Here is a 15,306-nt window from a genome sequence, read left to right on the forward strand (position 1 = left end):
GATCCTCATGCTTGTACAGCAAGTGCTATTACTTGCTGAGACATCTCTCCAGTCCTAAGTAAGTTAGTTACCAAAAAAGAAAAAAGACAAAAATTGGGGGCATTTGCTTGAGAAGGTTAATTCAATTTTTTTCTTTTTTGAGACAGAGTTTCTTTGTAAAAGTCCTGGCTGTCTTGGAACTCACTCTATAGACCAGGCTGGCCTCGAACTCAGAGATCTGCCAGCCTCTGTCTTTTGAGTGCTGGGATTAAAGACCTGTGCCACCACCACTTGCTGGTTAATTCAATTTTAAACCTACCTCTCTTCTGCTGGAAGATCTTTAGTATATCATAACCAGGAGATGGCCTTTTTTTTTTTTTTTTTTTTTTTTAAGTAAAGTTATCAGCCAGACTGTGATGGCTGATAACTTTATCCAAGCACTCAGGTAACAGAGGCCGGTGAATCTCTGTAAGTTCAAGGCCAGCTTGGGCTATACAGTGAGTTCCAGGACAGCCAGGGCAACACAGACAAACCCTGTTTCAAAACAAACAAAAAACAAAAGAAAGTAAAGTTGCGGTGAATTTATTACGGTGATGGAGAGTACAGACTTTAGATTTTAAGTGCGGATTTGAGAGAGGAGAGACACTTTGAAAAAGGAGAGCAACAGCCAGGACATGGGTGCAGGCTTTTCTTCAAAAGTCACCCAGGAGCACTTAGTACTCCCCAGGAAATGAGCCTGTCTGGAAACCTCATCCCTAGACTGAAAGCTCCCGTTGAAGTATTTGCATTTCAGCCAAAATGCCAGCCATTCTCATGGGGTAGGATCATTTTCCTGTGGAGATACTTCCCATTTGAAAATGGAGTGTTTTGTTTCCTTGATATTCATGATGGGGGACATTATTTTATCCTTTTGTACTTTCATAGGATGTGAAGTCAAACAGGGAAGCCCCTGGAGGCATGTTTGTGAAAGGGACCGAGCAGATGGCAAGTGACACCCTCCCAGCCAGGGCTCGCTTTTATGATGTACTTTGAAATGCCACCTGTTCCTTATATATCTCTTCTTGACAGGAGTGTGGGAGAGGAGTGGGGAATTGGGCCCTCCCCAATGATTTATCTGTCACAGTCAAGTGGAAGCCACACAGTGATTGATCAGGGATAGTGGCCTGGATCAGAAATTTAAAAAATGTAAGTAGGCTAAGGGTGAGGGACAGGGTAGGTGGCTGCACCAGTGGCCATTCAGAAGCACATTAGCACTGTTTCTGATACAAGGGATGCATCTCCCTGCATTTTGTTTACTATAGCCTTTTGAGGCTAGAAGCACAATCCACCCCAAGCACACAGACTAGTTTCTTTCTTGAGTCCATCCCATCATGATGTAACCTAGGCTGACCTTAAACTTGCTGTGTAGCCCAACCAACTCTTGGATGAGTGATCCTCATGCTTTGGCCTCCCGAGTGCTGGGACGACAGAACATGGACCACTGTACAAAGTTCTCTACCTTTTTGTCTTCTTCATATTCTCTCATTTCTACCTTTCCTTCCTTCTTTTCTTCTTCTGTCAATTTTAGGGTAGTACAGGGTCTATCATTTCAGCTCTTCAGGAGGCTGAGGCAGAAGGATCACATGTTGAAGGCCAGTTGTGATACAAAGTGAATTCAAGGCCATCCTGGGCAACTTCATTTGTGAGACTATCTCAAAATAAAAGCATAAAAGGTCTGGGACTATATGTAGCTCAGGAGTGCTTAAGAGATAAGTGAGGTCCTAGCTTCAATTTCCTGTTTAAAAAAAAAAAAAAAAGCAATGCCAGTGAACTATACCTCCCACCACTCCTCCCCTATTCTCCCAATTTTGTCCTCATTGAACTCAATATTTAATTAGATAGATTTTTTTTTTTAACCTTCACTTTCAGATGTAGAAAGCCCAGCCAGGATAAAGTGATCTACAAAGACCATTAGCAAGTTGGTGACGAGTAGGGACCCTGTGTCTAGGTGGCCTGAAGAAACTCTGTGATGGTATCAGAAGTCCTGGGGCTAACTTGACCCAGGCTGCTGGAGGCCTGTCTGTATTTCTGGGTCAAGGCCCAAGTACCTGGCCTGTGAGTCAAGCCAAGAGTGTCAAGTAGAGTCCTGATAGTCATTGAAAAGGCCCCAGGGCCTGTGCTCCCTGAGGGCTCCCTTTTCTGTTTTCTCTGAGATGGTAAGTACTTCAAGGTCCTGATCCTTCAGGCTTATGTATTGTAGTTCCCAGGGTTTTTCCTTGCCCTAAGGTATTTTGAAAGCAGACCAATGGTCTACTGCAGACACTGACACTCTCTTGGGACACAGTGTCCCAGCAAAGAAGGGGTTGGCTCACAGGTACAGAAACAGGTGGCCTGGGAATTAACTGCTCCCTGGAGCGTGGATGTTTGTTAAAATAGATCGGAACTCCTAGATCAAAGACTGTGGCCTCTTGGGGGAGGCATTATGTAGACTCAAGGACAGATGGGTACGGGCAAAGGAGAGCTCCCCTATATCACCTGCCAATCAGAGGCTCGGGAAGGCTTCTAAGGTAAAAAGTCAAAGTTGGTAGTAAGTGAACTGAGAAGAATGGGTCAGTAAGGGATTCCATACAGATGTGCTCAGAAAACCAGCAGGTTCCAGTGAACAGGTAGGGACTGAGGGACTTGAAGACGCTGAGATGGGGATCTGTCGGGCCACTTCGAGTGTTCTCAGGTGTGCCCATGGCCCTTGGTGCAATCCTCAACACTCGATAAACTGAGCGTGGTGACACACCTGTAACCCTAACTCTCCAGTGGAGGAGGCAGGAAAATCAAGAGTTTAAGGTCATCGGATGGCCTCCTAGTCAGGTGAGTGGGTTGTGTTTCCACTGGGGCTGAGTTCTCTTAGTGGGTAAAGGGTATGAGGGAAGTAAGCTGAGACCTAGGCCAAGGGCAAGACTTGGAGGAATATTAGCTTCTCTTTCTTTGGGGGTGGTGGTGATTTTAAGTAGTAGACCTATTAAGAGTATTGGAAACTCACTGTTTTGCTAGAAACAGCAGCTGGTACCCTGCCTAAGTTTGCTTTCACCAGACCCTCCCTGCTGTTGGGCTAAAGAGCATGTGTCCCACCTGTGTGAACTCTGCCTTGGCAATGGTAAACACCTCTGAGAATTAGCCTCATTGTATTCATGTCTATGTCTGTGGTTGGTAGCATGGTCTGTGCAGGATGTTCATTACCTGAGGGGTCATGAGGAAGACAGCATGGGATGAGAGGGCCTCAGCCACTGAATTGCTCTTCTGAAGGTCTCTGCCTAGGCTTTTTCCACCCACTGTTGTCATTTGCTCTTAGCAGCTGTTTGTCAGTATTGGCTGTGGTGGGTTTGGTTGCCATGGTAACAGTCAGTGGTGTAGCTGGACAGGCTTGAATGCAGGCAGGATGGATTCAGGACAAAGGTTGAAGATGCAGGGCTCAGGTCCTTGATGTTCTCTTTTGTTACAAGGCCTTTTAGTTAGCTTAAATGGGCATTCATGCCAGCCTCACTACTGTACTTACTATTAAAGGGTAAGGAGGAGATAGACCCCTCCCTTTGAGGACCAAGTGGGGAGGGAGGTAGTCAAGTTGGACCTCAAGCTGTCTAACTTCACTGTGAGTCTGATACATGGAGGCATATGAGGAGCAGCTGTAGGGTTTCTAACTTCTGTTTACTTCAGCCCTTGGAGGATTTTGTTGGGTTTGGGTATTGAATGCAGGGCCTGGTTCTAAGTACAACCTCTCATTGAGTTACATCCTAGTCCCCTCTTTAAAACAACTGTTTTAAAATTCATGTGTGTACGTGTTTTGCCTCTATGCATTATGTGCACCGTGTGTGTCTGCAGAGGTCTGTGGCCTCTGGATCCCCTGGAACTGGAGTTATGAATAGTTGTGAGCTGCTATGTGGGTACTGGGAACCCAACCCAGATCCTGTACAAGAGCAACAAGGGCTCTTAACCACTGAGCCATCTCTCCAGTCCCAGCCTGCTCTTTTTCCTCCTTCCTTCCTTCCTTTCTTTTTTTAAGATAAAGATCCCTCTGTGTTGCCTAGGCTGGCCTCAAACTCCTCTGCACAGAAGTGATTCTCTTGCCTCATTCTCCTGAGTAATGGGGACTGAAGGTTATGTGCCACTACACCAGGTTAGGGTGTCCTTTGAATGCTGTTTGCTGGATTGTTGGTAGGTGCTTGAGCAGTGCTGCGTCTGTGAACAAGTCAGGAAGGCCAGAGGCCGGTAGGGTGTCAGTGCACTAGGAGACCCTGTCCACACCCAGTCTGTCAACAGCCTTTCTCTCCTCTTTTGTAATTGGGGTCAGAGTCCTAACTCTTCATATGCCTGTGCCCCATGTAAAACATGTAAGACCTGATAATGTGAGAAAACCGGGACTTGGAGTTGTGAATTTACCTTTCCAAAAGGTTGGCTTGAAGAGAGGCAATTCCCTAGGTATTATGGTGCAGTGGGAGTCACACCAGGGTTTTCTGGGTATTAATGGCAAGGTCTGATCTTGGAAAACTTGTCAGGGTCAGTCTGTCCAAGAGCAGAAAAGACTTATCTCCACTGCTGGTCTTTGTTTGTTTGTTTGGCTGGTTTTTTTGTTTTTGTTTTTTTCTGAGATGGTCTCATGTAACCCAGGCTAGCTTGAACTCACCATGTAGCAGAGGCTGGCACTGACCTCTGATCTTGCTACCTCCATCTCCCAAGTGCTGGGATTACAAGCATTTACCTACCACCATGCCTGACTCCAGACTGCTGGTTTTTAATGAGACCTTCATGTCTGTGGTTAGAAGCATGGTTTTGAAGGACAGGATACCTGTTATGAGACTGTGAAGTCAGGAGAGCAGTTTCTGCTCATTCATTCATTCTTTCATTCATTCAGTCTTCACAAGTATGCAGGAAGCACCCAGCCAACACATTGGACACTGTGGCGTCCCCACCATTTAACATCCAAGACTTCCCTGTGGGGCTAAGGACATAGTCAGGGATGCACAGCTGTTTGTAATCACAGATCTACCTAGCCTAGGGCCTGGGCTGGCCCCTACACTGAGTAGTATCAGTGAGGTACTCCACTGTCAGTATAGGCAGCTCAGTTCACAGCAGCACTGAGGTCTTGGGTTTGTGCCAAGTCTGTGTGGGCGGAGCTAGTGAAGATCTTAATTAATACTGGGTAATTACCAGGTGGTGCTTAACCGTCTCAAATACCCTTCAGGTTTCCACATCTACAGCTAATCAGTTGCTGGCTGGTTCTAGCAGGGAGAGGGAGGACTTTATTCTCACTGGGTCTTTGGCGAGCCCCGAGGTTGTGGCTGGATATCCCAGGAAGAATATCTTCTTTTGTTCTATTTACGTTTGGTGACAGGAGGAAGCAAGTTGGGTAATAGCCTGGCCTCTCCAGTTCACCTTTGCCCTCTTCCCAGAGGCAAAAGACACACAACAGGACCTGCGGTCTGCTCAGCTTCATCAGATCATGTGACCCAGGGCCCAGGCTTGCGAGTGGGGAGGAAAGTGGAGGAAAGAGGTGCGGTCTAGACCTGAAGAACAGGTGGAAGTGTCCAAAAGAGGAACAAGGTCAAAGGTCTGCCCTGCTCCAGGCCTTACTCCCTTTTCTCATTGTCCGTCCACATTTGTCTGAGCGTTCTCTCTCTCAGGGTTACTTCTCTGCCTGAGGCTTCCAAATGACTATCTCACTGAAACTTTTACTTCCTACAAAACCTTTCCCTTTTGACAACTCATGACCTCATACTAGAATCCCTAGGGCCTTGTATTCAGTTGCACACTGTTCTACCTGTCAGTCAAGGTGTTACCGACTCGACCAGGTCTTTGTTCTTGCAGTACTGTGTTATTAGACGACTTTGCTCCAGATCTTCCTCTGGACGAGTCAGTTCAGCATTAATGTCATTCCTTAGAGTGAACCCTCTGGTCGTCCATTAGAGCAGGAATCAAGGTGAGGTGGTCCTGTGTCACATCAGTGTCCCTAGCGCTCAGCTGAGAGGCTCTCAAGTGAAAGCCTAAGTGAAAGGTCTTTGTGACCAGGCAAGACGCACTAACCAGCCCGCCTCGTAGCTGGGCCACTCTTTCCTCCTGTCCGGGGCCTCCCGCACCTTGACCATGGACTGCTCCAAGAGCGGGCAGTTCAGCGGCGCACGCGCACTGTGGGCCAGCTCTCGGCGGGGACGCGCACGCCCGCGGCCGCGTGCGTCACAACCCGGGCGCCTGCCGCGCCCGTCCAGCTCGCCAGCCCGTCGGTCCCCGCGGCGGCGGCGGCGGCGGCGGCGGCGGCGGCCGGGTGACAGCAGCGGCGGCGCCAGGCTGGCTTGGTAGCGGAAGGGTCGCGCGGCCCGCACAACAAACGCAGACCCGGCCGCAACAAGGCGCGACGCGAGGAAGGCCGAGGCGGGCCGCGCGGGAGACCGCGGGCGCCGAGTGACAGGCCGGCGTGAGGGAGTGCGCAGGTTACGGCCGCCGGCGGCCCCGACCCGCCGGTCCCCTCGGCCGTCGCCGGCATGAGCCACATCCAGATCCCGCCGGGGCTCACGGAGCTGCTGCAGGGCTACACTGTGGAGGTGCTGCGGCAGCAGCCGCCCGACCTCGTCGACTTCGCGGTGGAGTACTTCACACGCCTGCGCGAGGCCCGCGCCCAGTATTCAGACACGCTCATCGCCACCCCGACGACCTCTCACACGCAAGAGTCCAGCGCGGTCGCCGTCGAGGAGGACGAGGAGAGTGAGTCCGACTCGGAAGAACTGGACCTGGCAGGTAGGCGGGCGGGGCAAGGCCGAGGTGCTTGGTGGGCACCGAGCGAAGGGTCCAGGGAGGGACCCGAGCGAGGGCCGACCAGCGGTGCTGAGGGCCCGGTGCCCCGCCTTGCCCTGGGCCGAGACCCGAGAGCTCTCCAGCCGAGCTGCTTGGGTTTCCCGGCGTGTGCCGATTCCAAATTGAGCTCCGCGGTTCTCTGAGCCGGAGCGTTCACAGAGAGTGATTTGTCAGATTCAGCCTTGAATGAAGCGTGCGCGTTCTTTGGTCCGCGTGGTGGCGCGGAGCTTAAGTCGGTCCCGCCAGAAGCTCTTTGCCTTTTGCTTTAGACCTCATAGCCTGCTTCCTTTCGGAAGGCTAGAGCATCCGCACTCGGCAACTCGTCCTGAATCAGCAGGATGATAACTTTATTTGCAAAGATTTCGGTTTTGGAAGAGTTACTGCTGAAAACTATTTTTTTTGAGTACTAGGTCAGGAGCCTTGATTGAACAGGAACTCAGTAGGTTCAGGCTGCCTCGAACTTGTGACGATCTTCCTGCCTCTGCCTCAATGAAAACCTTTCAAGCAAACATGAGAGGAAAAATGAACTGAACCCCTCTCTGAATGCTGTCACTCACACTCAACAGTTGAACCTCTCTCCCAATGCTGTTACATTCAACAGTTGTCAATATTTTTCACCTTTCCCCCTCTCCCTTTGCGTAAGTATTTAGAGGAAATTTCCGTTAGGTCATTTCATACCTGATTGGTTAATTATGCATTTCTTTTTCTTAAAATGTAATTGCTTAAAAATTTGGAAATTTAAACTTTAAAATTTCTGTGTGGGTTGAAACAATTGAATAAAATTGGTGAGCATAATCAATACCTTGATTGGTGTGTTGGTTGCAGCAAAGTGTACAAGTAGCATTCTGTTCATTTGATTTAAGTAAGGATGTCAAGGAGCAATTTCATTTTCTTGGTTGCTTCTACTTATGCTTTGTTAACTTAATAGAGTTAGCGTGCTTTTTAATTTTTTTTTTTATTTTTCAAGACAGGTGCTTTTTAATTTTTTAAAATGTATTTTAATTAATTACTTTTTTTTTTTTTGAAACAAGGGCTCAGTATGTAGTCTTAGATGGCTGCAACTAACTATGTAGACCAAGTTGGCCTTGACCTCTTGAAATCTACCTGCCTTTGTCTCCTGAGTGGTGCTGGGATTAAAAATATGCATCCCAATGCCCAGCACCTTTTGATTATGTGTTAGTGTGTACGCCACATGTGTATATTTGCTGCATTTGGGTGCTCTCAGAGGTCAGAAGAGTACATCAGATCCTCTGGAGCTGGAGTTACAAATAGTTGTGAGCTGTCTGATGTGGTTACAGAAAATGCACTCAGGTCTTTGCAAGAGGAGCAAGCATTCTTGACTGCCAAGGCAGTTCCTAACCACTTGGCCTCCTTTTGAACAAAACAAACATGTTGAGAGACTGTTTTGAGCTTTATATTATTCGATCACGTTAGAAAATACAGACTAGCTGGGCGGTGGTGATGGCACATGCCTTTAATTCCAGCACTGGGGAGGCAGAGGTAGATGGTCTCGGTGAGTTCAAGGCCAGCCTGGTCTACAGAGCGAGATCCAGGATAGTCAGGGCTACACAGAGAAACCCTGTCTCAAAAAAAAAGAAAGAAAGAAAATACAGACTAGTTTTGAGTGGTCTAGCCAGATGTTCAAGTAACAGCTGGCAAGGAAATGGTCATTGTTGTAGGAGCTATAAACTTCGCAGTGCATTGCTATTCTGTGTTTACCTTGACTTAGTGCATATAATATGCCTTCTGAAGAAATTAGAAATTATTCTCCAGATCCACAGGTTTGCTCTGTGGTCATGGTAAAGTTGTCAAACCAGTTTAAGTTGTCTTAGAAATGAAGACAATGATAACCATCTTTTGGAGATAAATTTTTTTTTTTTGGTTTTCGAGACATGGTTTCTGTGTTGCTCTGGCTATCCAGGAACTCACTCAGATTAGGCTGGCCTTGAACTCCACAGAGATCCACTTGCCTCTACCTCCCGTCCACCATGCCCGGTTTACTAGGATGGTTATTAATGAAAAATAGAACACCATAAAAACCAAAACAAGGGGACTGGAGAGATGGCTCAGAGATTAAGAACACTGGCTGTTCTACCAGAGGTCCTGAGTTCAATTTTCAGCAACCACATGGTGGCTCAAAACCACCTAATGAGATCTGGCTCCCTCTTCTGGCCTGCAGGCAGAACACTGTATACATAATAAATAAATAAATCTTAAAAAAAAAAAACACAAAAACAAAACCAAAAAAAAAACAAAACAAAGACTGTGAAGAAGTTGAAACCCCAAATGGGACTGTGAAATTTCTAGCCTGAATGGAAGTCATTTAGTAGGTCCTCAGCAAGTTAAACATAGAATTACTCTAGTGTGGATATGTAGCCAAAAGATCTGAAAGTGGTGGCCACATGCTTGTGTAACTGTTCATTGTAGTGTTATTCACAGCAGTGAAAAGGCTGAAGTGTCCACAAATAAAACAGTATGTATACAAACTCACACACAATGGAATATTATTTAATCTTAAAAGGAAATGGAATTCTGATGCAGGCTACCAATGTGGATGATGTTACAATGTTGAAAAGACAGGTGCTTTTTAATTTTTTAAAATGTATTTTAATTAATTACTTTTTTTTTTTTTGAAACAAGGGCTCAGTATGTAGTCTTAGATGGCTGCAACTAACTATGTAGACCAAGTTGGCCTTGACCTCTTGAAATCTACCTGCCTTTGTCTCCTGAGTGGTGCTGGGATTAAAAATATGCATCCCAATGCCCAGCACCTTTTGATTATGTGTTAGTGTGTACGCCACATGTGTATATTTGCTGCATTTGGGTGCTCTCAGAGGTCAGAAGAGTACATCAGATCCTCTGGAGCTGGAGTTACAAATAGTTGTGAGCTGTCTGATGTGGTTACAGAAAATGCACTCAGGTCTTTGCAAGAGGAGCAAGCATTCTTGACTGCCAAGGCAGTTCCTAACCACTTGGCCTCCTTTTGAACAAAACAAACATGTTGAGAGACTGTTTTGAGCTTTATATTATTCGATCACGTTAGAAAATACAGACTAGCTGGGCGGTGGTGATGGCACATGCCTTTAATTCCAGCACTGGGGAGGCAGAGGTAGATGGTCTCGGTGAGTTCAAGGCCAGCCTGGTCTACAGAGCGAGATCCAGGATAGTCAGGGCTACACAGAGAAACCCTGTCTCAAAAAAAAAGAAAGAAAGAAAATACAGACTAGTTTTGAGTGGTCTAGCCAGATGTTCAAGTAACAGCTGGCAAGGAAATGGTCATTGTTGTAGGAGCTATAAACTTCGCAGTGCATTGCTATTCTGTGTTTACCTTGACTTAGTGCATATAATATGCCTTCTGAAGAAATTAGAAATTATTCTCCAGATCCACAGGTTTGCTCTGTGGTCATGGTAAAGTTGTCAAACCAGTTTAAGTTGTCTTAGAAATGAAGACAATGATAACCATCTTTTGGAGATAAATTTTTTTTTTTTGGTTTTCGAGACATGGTTTCTGTGTTGCTCTGGCTATCCAGGAACTCACTCAGATTAGGCTGGCCTTGAACTCCACAGAGATCCACTTGCCTCTACCTCCCGTCCACCATGCCCGGTTTACTAGGATGGTTATTAATGAAAAATAGAACACCATAAAAACCAAAACAAGGGGACTGGAGAGATGGCTCAGAGATTAAGAACACTGGCTGTTCTACCAGAGGTCCTGAGTTCAATTTTCAGCAACCACATGGTGGCTCAAAACCACCTAATGAGATCTGGCTCCCTCTTCTGGCCTGCAGGCAGAACACTGTATACATAATAAATAAATAAATCTTAAAAAAAAAAAACACAAAAACAAAACCAAAAAAAAAACAAAACAAAGACTGTGAAGAAGTTGAAACCCCAAATGGGACTGTGAAATTTCTAGCCTGAATGGAAGTCATTTAGTAGGTCCTCAGCAAGTTAAACATAGAATTACTCTAGTGTGGATATGTAGCCAAAAGATCTGAAAGTGGTGGCCACATGCTTGTGTAACTGTTCATTGTAGTGTTATTCACAGCAGTGAAAAGGCTGAAGTGTCCACAAATAAAACAGTATGTATACAAACTCACACACAATGGAATATTATTTAATCTTAAAAGGAAATGGAATTCTGATGCAGGCTACCAATGTGGATGATGTTACAATGTTGAAAACAGACTGAATGAAGGTGGACATAGTGACTCATTCCTGTCTCAAAAAACCAAAGTAAAAACCATGCTGATTGAAGTGAGCCACACATAGAAGGACAAATACAGGATTTCACTTATAGAAGGCACCTAGAATGTGCGTGTGTTTGCATGTGTGTGTGCACATATGTGTGCCCTTCCCCTGGAGCTGCAGTTACATACAAGTGGTTGTGAGCAACCATGTGGGTGCTGGGAATTGAACTCTTTCTCTGGAAGAGCAGCCAGTGGCCTTGTGCACTGAGCCATACCCCTCCCTTCAGAGTACTATATAATTAGTGGGTGCAGGACTTATGCTTGGAATAATAAAATTCTGGAGTTGGATGGTGTTGATGGTTATCATTAAATCTAGCTCTTGGCCCCTTTTTTGAGTTTTGCTATGTCGCCTAGATTGTTTGCAAACTCCTAAGTTCAAGTGACCCTCCCTCCTTAGCCTTCTTTGACTGTCAACGTGGGTGGTCTTCTGTTTCTGGTTACCATTACACTGTTTGGATTTGCCAATTGTATCATCAGTTCTGGTCACTTAGGTGTTTCTACTTTGAAGTAGAGTGAATGTGCCGCTCTAACTCTGGTACATGTTTACCCTTGTGGCTGTATATTTTCATTTCTCTTGAGTATATAACCAGAAATACCAAACCCTTCCTCCCTTTTTGACAGGGTTTGGCAACTGAGCTCAGGCCTGAACTTTCTGTCCTCCTGTCTCAGCCTCTCCAGTGCTGAGATTGAAGACTTGTACCAACACTCTAGACCCAGGCTCCTTTTTTCTTTTTCTTTCTTTAAGTAGCTCAAACATAGATTATAGGAAATAGACTTATTAAGGAAAAATGAACAAGAACCACTTTGAGTGAGAAAGGCTTCAAGGGAGAAATACCGCCAAACTATTTTTTTTTTCTGAGATGGGTCTCACTGTGTAACATTGGCTGGCCTGCAAGCCAAGGTTATTTATGTAGACCAGGCTGTCCTTGAACTCACTGAGATATGCCCACCCCCACCCTCAGAGTGGAACAGACTAGTTTCTAAAGTGTTTACCATTTTACATTCCAACTCCAAGTTTGTTGAGGGTCTTAATTCCTCCATATCCATCATGGTTCTGATTTGCATTTCCCTAATAATGGCTAATAATGCTTGCTGAGCACCTTCCTGTATACTGTTGGTCATTTGTGTAGGTCTGGAGGATTATCTTCAGATACTCTATTTTAAAAAAAATTTTTAATTTTTGGGTTTAAAGCCAGGTATGGTGGCACATGCTCTTAATACCAACACAGGCAGAGGCAGGTAGATCTTGGTGAGCTTGAGCCCAGCCTGGCCTACAGAGTGAGTTCCACCACAGCCAGGGCTATGTAGAGACTGTCTAAAAAGAACAACAAATTAACTTAAAAAAAATTAAATTTGGGGGTCCTAGGAATTGTTTATATTACAGTGGTTACAATCCTCTATCAGATGTATGATTCACTGGGATATCTCCCCTTTAATGGTAGGGCTTAAACTCCAAACATTATACCTGCCAACACAGACTATATCACTACTATATCCCCAGCTCCTGATACTGTGGAGGTCAGAGGATACCTTGTGTAAGTAGGTTCTCTCTTTCTATCTTGTGGGTACCAGGGATCAAACTCAGATTGTCAGGCTTGGCAGCCAGTGAGTTTACCCACTGAATGAGAGCATTCTGATAGCTCTTATGACATTTATTTATTTGTTTGTTTTATTTTTAAATGACTTATTTATTTTTATTTTATGTGCATTGGTGTTTTGCCTGCACATCTCTCTGTGTGAGGGTGTCAAATCCCCTAGAACATGAGTTACAGACAGTTGTGAGCTGTCATGTGGGTGCTGGGAATTGAACTTGGGTCCTCTGGAAGAGTAGCCAGTGCTCTTAACCACTAAGCTATCTCTCCAGCCCCTCATTCATTTATTTTTAATGTGTATGTGTATGTGCTCACATGTGTGTGTTCATGTGTGTGCTATGGCTGGCCTGTGGAGGTCAGGGGACAACTTTTTGGAGTCAGTTCTCTTTTTCCACCAAATGGATCTAATGGGTTGAACCCAGGTCTTCATGCTTGGTCGAAAGTGCAGAGAAGCCAACAGTGATGATGAACACTTGTTATCCCAGCACTCAAGACAAGATTGTGCTGTGGGATGGTCTGTATGTCAAGTGTGTTGCTGATTGGTCAATAAATAAATCACTGATTGGCCAGTGGCCAGGCAGGAAGTATAGGCGGGACAAGGAGGAGAATAAAGCTGGGAAGTGGAAGGCTGAGTCAGAGAGACACTGCCAGCCACCACGATGACAAACAGCATGTGAAGATGCCGGTAAGCCACGAGCCACGTGGCAAGGTATAGATTAATAGAAATGGATTAATTTAAGCTGTAAGAACAGTTAGCAAGAAGCCTGCCACGGCCATACAGTTTGTAAGCAATATAAGTCTCTGTGTTTACTTGGTCAGGTCTGAGCGGCTGTGGGACTGGCGGGTGAGAGAGATTTGTCCTGACTGTAGGCCAGGCAGGAAAACTCTAGCTACAAGATTGTGAGTTTATAGTCAACCTGGCTAACCTGGCTACATAGGTAGACTCTCTTTTATGTATGTATATATACATACATATATATAAATATATTTGTGCATATAAATATATATATGTGTGTGTGTATATATATTAGTAATTCAAGCAATTGGTTATCCTTTTGCAAAAACATCTCACCTTATGTGAAAAATAGCTCAAAATGTGCTGAAGACCTGGTTGCAATATCTGAAACTATAACTCTTAGGAAAAAATAGAAGGGCTAATCAACCCCCTTCCCCATATTGTTTTGTTTTGAGAGAGGGTCTCATATAAGCCCTGGCTGGCCTTCAATTTACTGTGTAGCCAAAGATGACCTTGAAGTTGGGGTCCTTCTGCCCCTACTTCCTGAGTGCTTAGATTACAGGTGTGAGCCACTACACCTGGTTTTCCACTCTTTTGTTAGTCTTGTGGGTTCTTTGGGGGCAGATTATTGAGGCTTCAGGTTTGTTGACTCCATGACCATTAATAACTATGTGATTTGTCTTTCTGTTTCCAGACCAAGTGTTCAATGCTTAGTGTCACTGCTTATAAAACAGAAATATTGCCTGCTTGGCAATATGCCAGGGTTCTTGTGGTTAGAATGATTCTGAGTTTGGTTACCTTCAGTGCACACTAGATTTTCAAATTGGCTTGTAGTCTGGATGTGGTGATGTACACTTGTAATCACAGCCCTTGGGAGGCAGAAGCAAAGGGTTTCATAAATTTGAGGGCTGTCAGGTCAATATAACAAGTTCTAAGGCCATCTGAGGCTGCATAATAAGACCCTGTCCCAAAAGAGAGAGAGAAGAGATGGAATTTAGTAAAATGAATGAACATTACTTGTATTTTCTTAAAAAAACATTTATTTTTATTATTTTTAATTATGTTCCTGTATGTGCCTGTGTATGATTATATGCATATGAGTGCAGGTGCCCACCGAGGCCAGAGGCATTGGATCTCCCTGGAGCTGGAGTTTAGTTGTTTGTGAGTCTCCTGATGTCGGTGGGTGCTAGGAACTGAACCCCTCCTACAAGAGCAGAGCATGCTCTTAACTGCTGTGCATTTCTCCAGCTTGGTCTTGGCTATCTTTGTAAAGATCTGTCACTATGTTGTCCAGGCTGGCTGAAAGAAAGCTCCAGAGCTTCCTGCATCAGCCTGCTTAGCTGAGCCTCCAATCCAGTTTTCTTAATGATTTTCTCTCTCTCTCTCTCTCTCTCTCTCTCTCTCTCTCTTTCTCTCTCTGTCTGTACATGTGGAAGACAGAGATGAACCTCTTGTCATTCCTTAGGAGCTGCCCACTGTGTGTTTTTTTTTTTTTTAACAAGGCTTCTTACTAGCCTAGAGCTCACATATATGGTAGTCTGTGAGGCCAACAAGCTGCAGAGATCCATCTGTCCCTGTCTTTTCAATGCTACAGCTACAAGTGCCTAACACCAGGCCTGACTTTTCTACATAGGTTCTGGTGATTGAATGCAGGTCCTCATGCTACTCAGCAACTACAGCAAGTGTTTTATCTGAGGAGCTCGAGGATCTCATCTAGTCCTTAAACATACTAGGTAGGTGAGGAGGACCCTGAACTCCTGATCTTCCTGCCTCCACCTCCCAAAAGCCTGGAATATGGGTATATTCTACTATTCCTGATTATACAGTCTTGGGCATCCAGTGCTAGGTGTCATTCATGCTAGGCAAGCCCTCTACCCACTGAGCTACATTCTCAGCCCTTCGTAATGTTTTGCACTCTCTCTTTCTCTCATGA

At 45.3% G+C, this 15,306-nt stretch overlaps 1 protein-coding gene across 2 annotated transcripts in view; it reads left to right on the forward strand.

Annotated features, from left to right (window-relative positions):
• Positions 1–6,213: 6,213 nt before the first annotated feature.
• Positions 6,214–15,306, forward strand: part of Prkar2a (protein kinase cAMP-dependent type II regulatory subunit alpha) — an 86,040-nt gene continuing 76,947 nt past the window's right edge. The window contains exon 1 of one of the 2 annotated variants that reach the window (XM_052721321.1): positions 6,214–6,738. In XM_052721321.1, coding sequence (XP_052577281.1) covers positions 6,486–6,738 — 253 coding nt within the window. In that variant the 5' untranslated portion in view covers positions 6,214–6,485. The remainder of the gene's footprint in view (positions 6,739–15,306) is intronic. The other variant, XM_052721315.1, reaches the window with a different exon arrangement.

The sequence above is a fragment of the Peromyscus californicus genome, unplaced genomic scaffold (assembly GCF_007827085.1).
Source record: "Peromyscus californicus insignis strain IS unplaced genomic scaffold, ASM782708v3 Scaffold_11__1_contigs__length_118956290, whole genome shotgun sequence".
Lineage (NCBI taxonomy): Eukaryota > Metazoa > Chordata > Mammalia > Rodentia > Cricetidae > Peromyscus > Peromyscus californicus.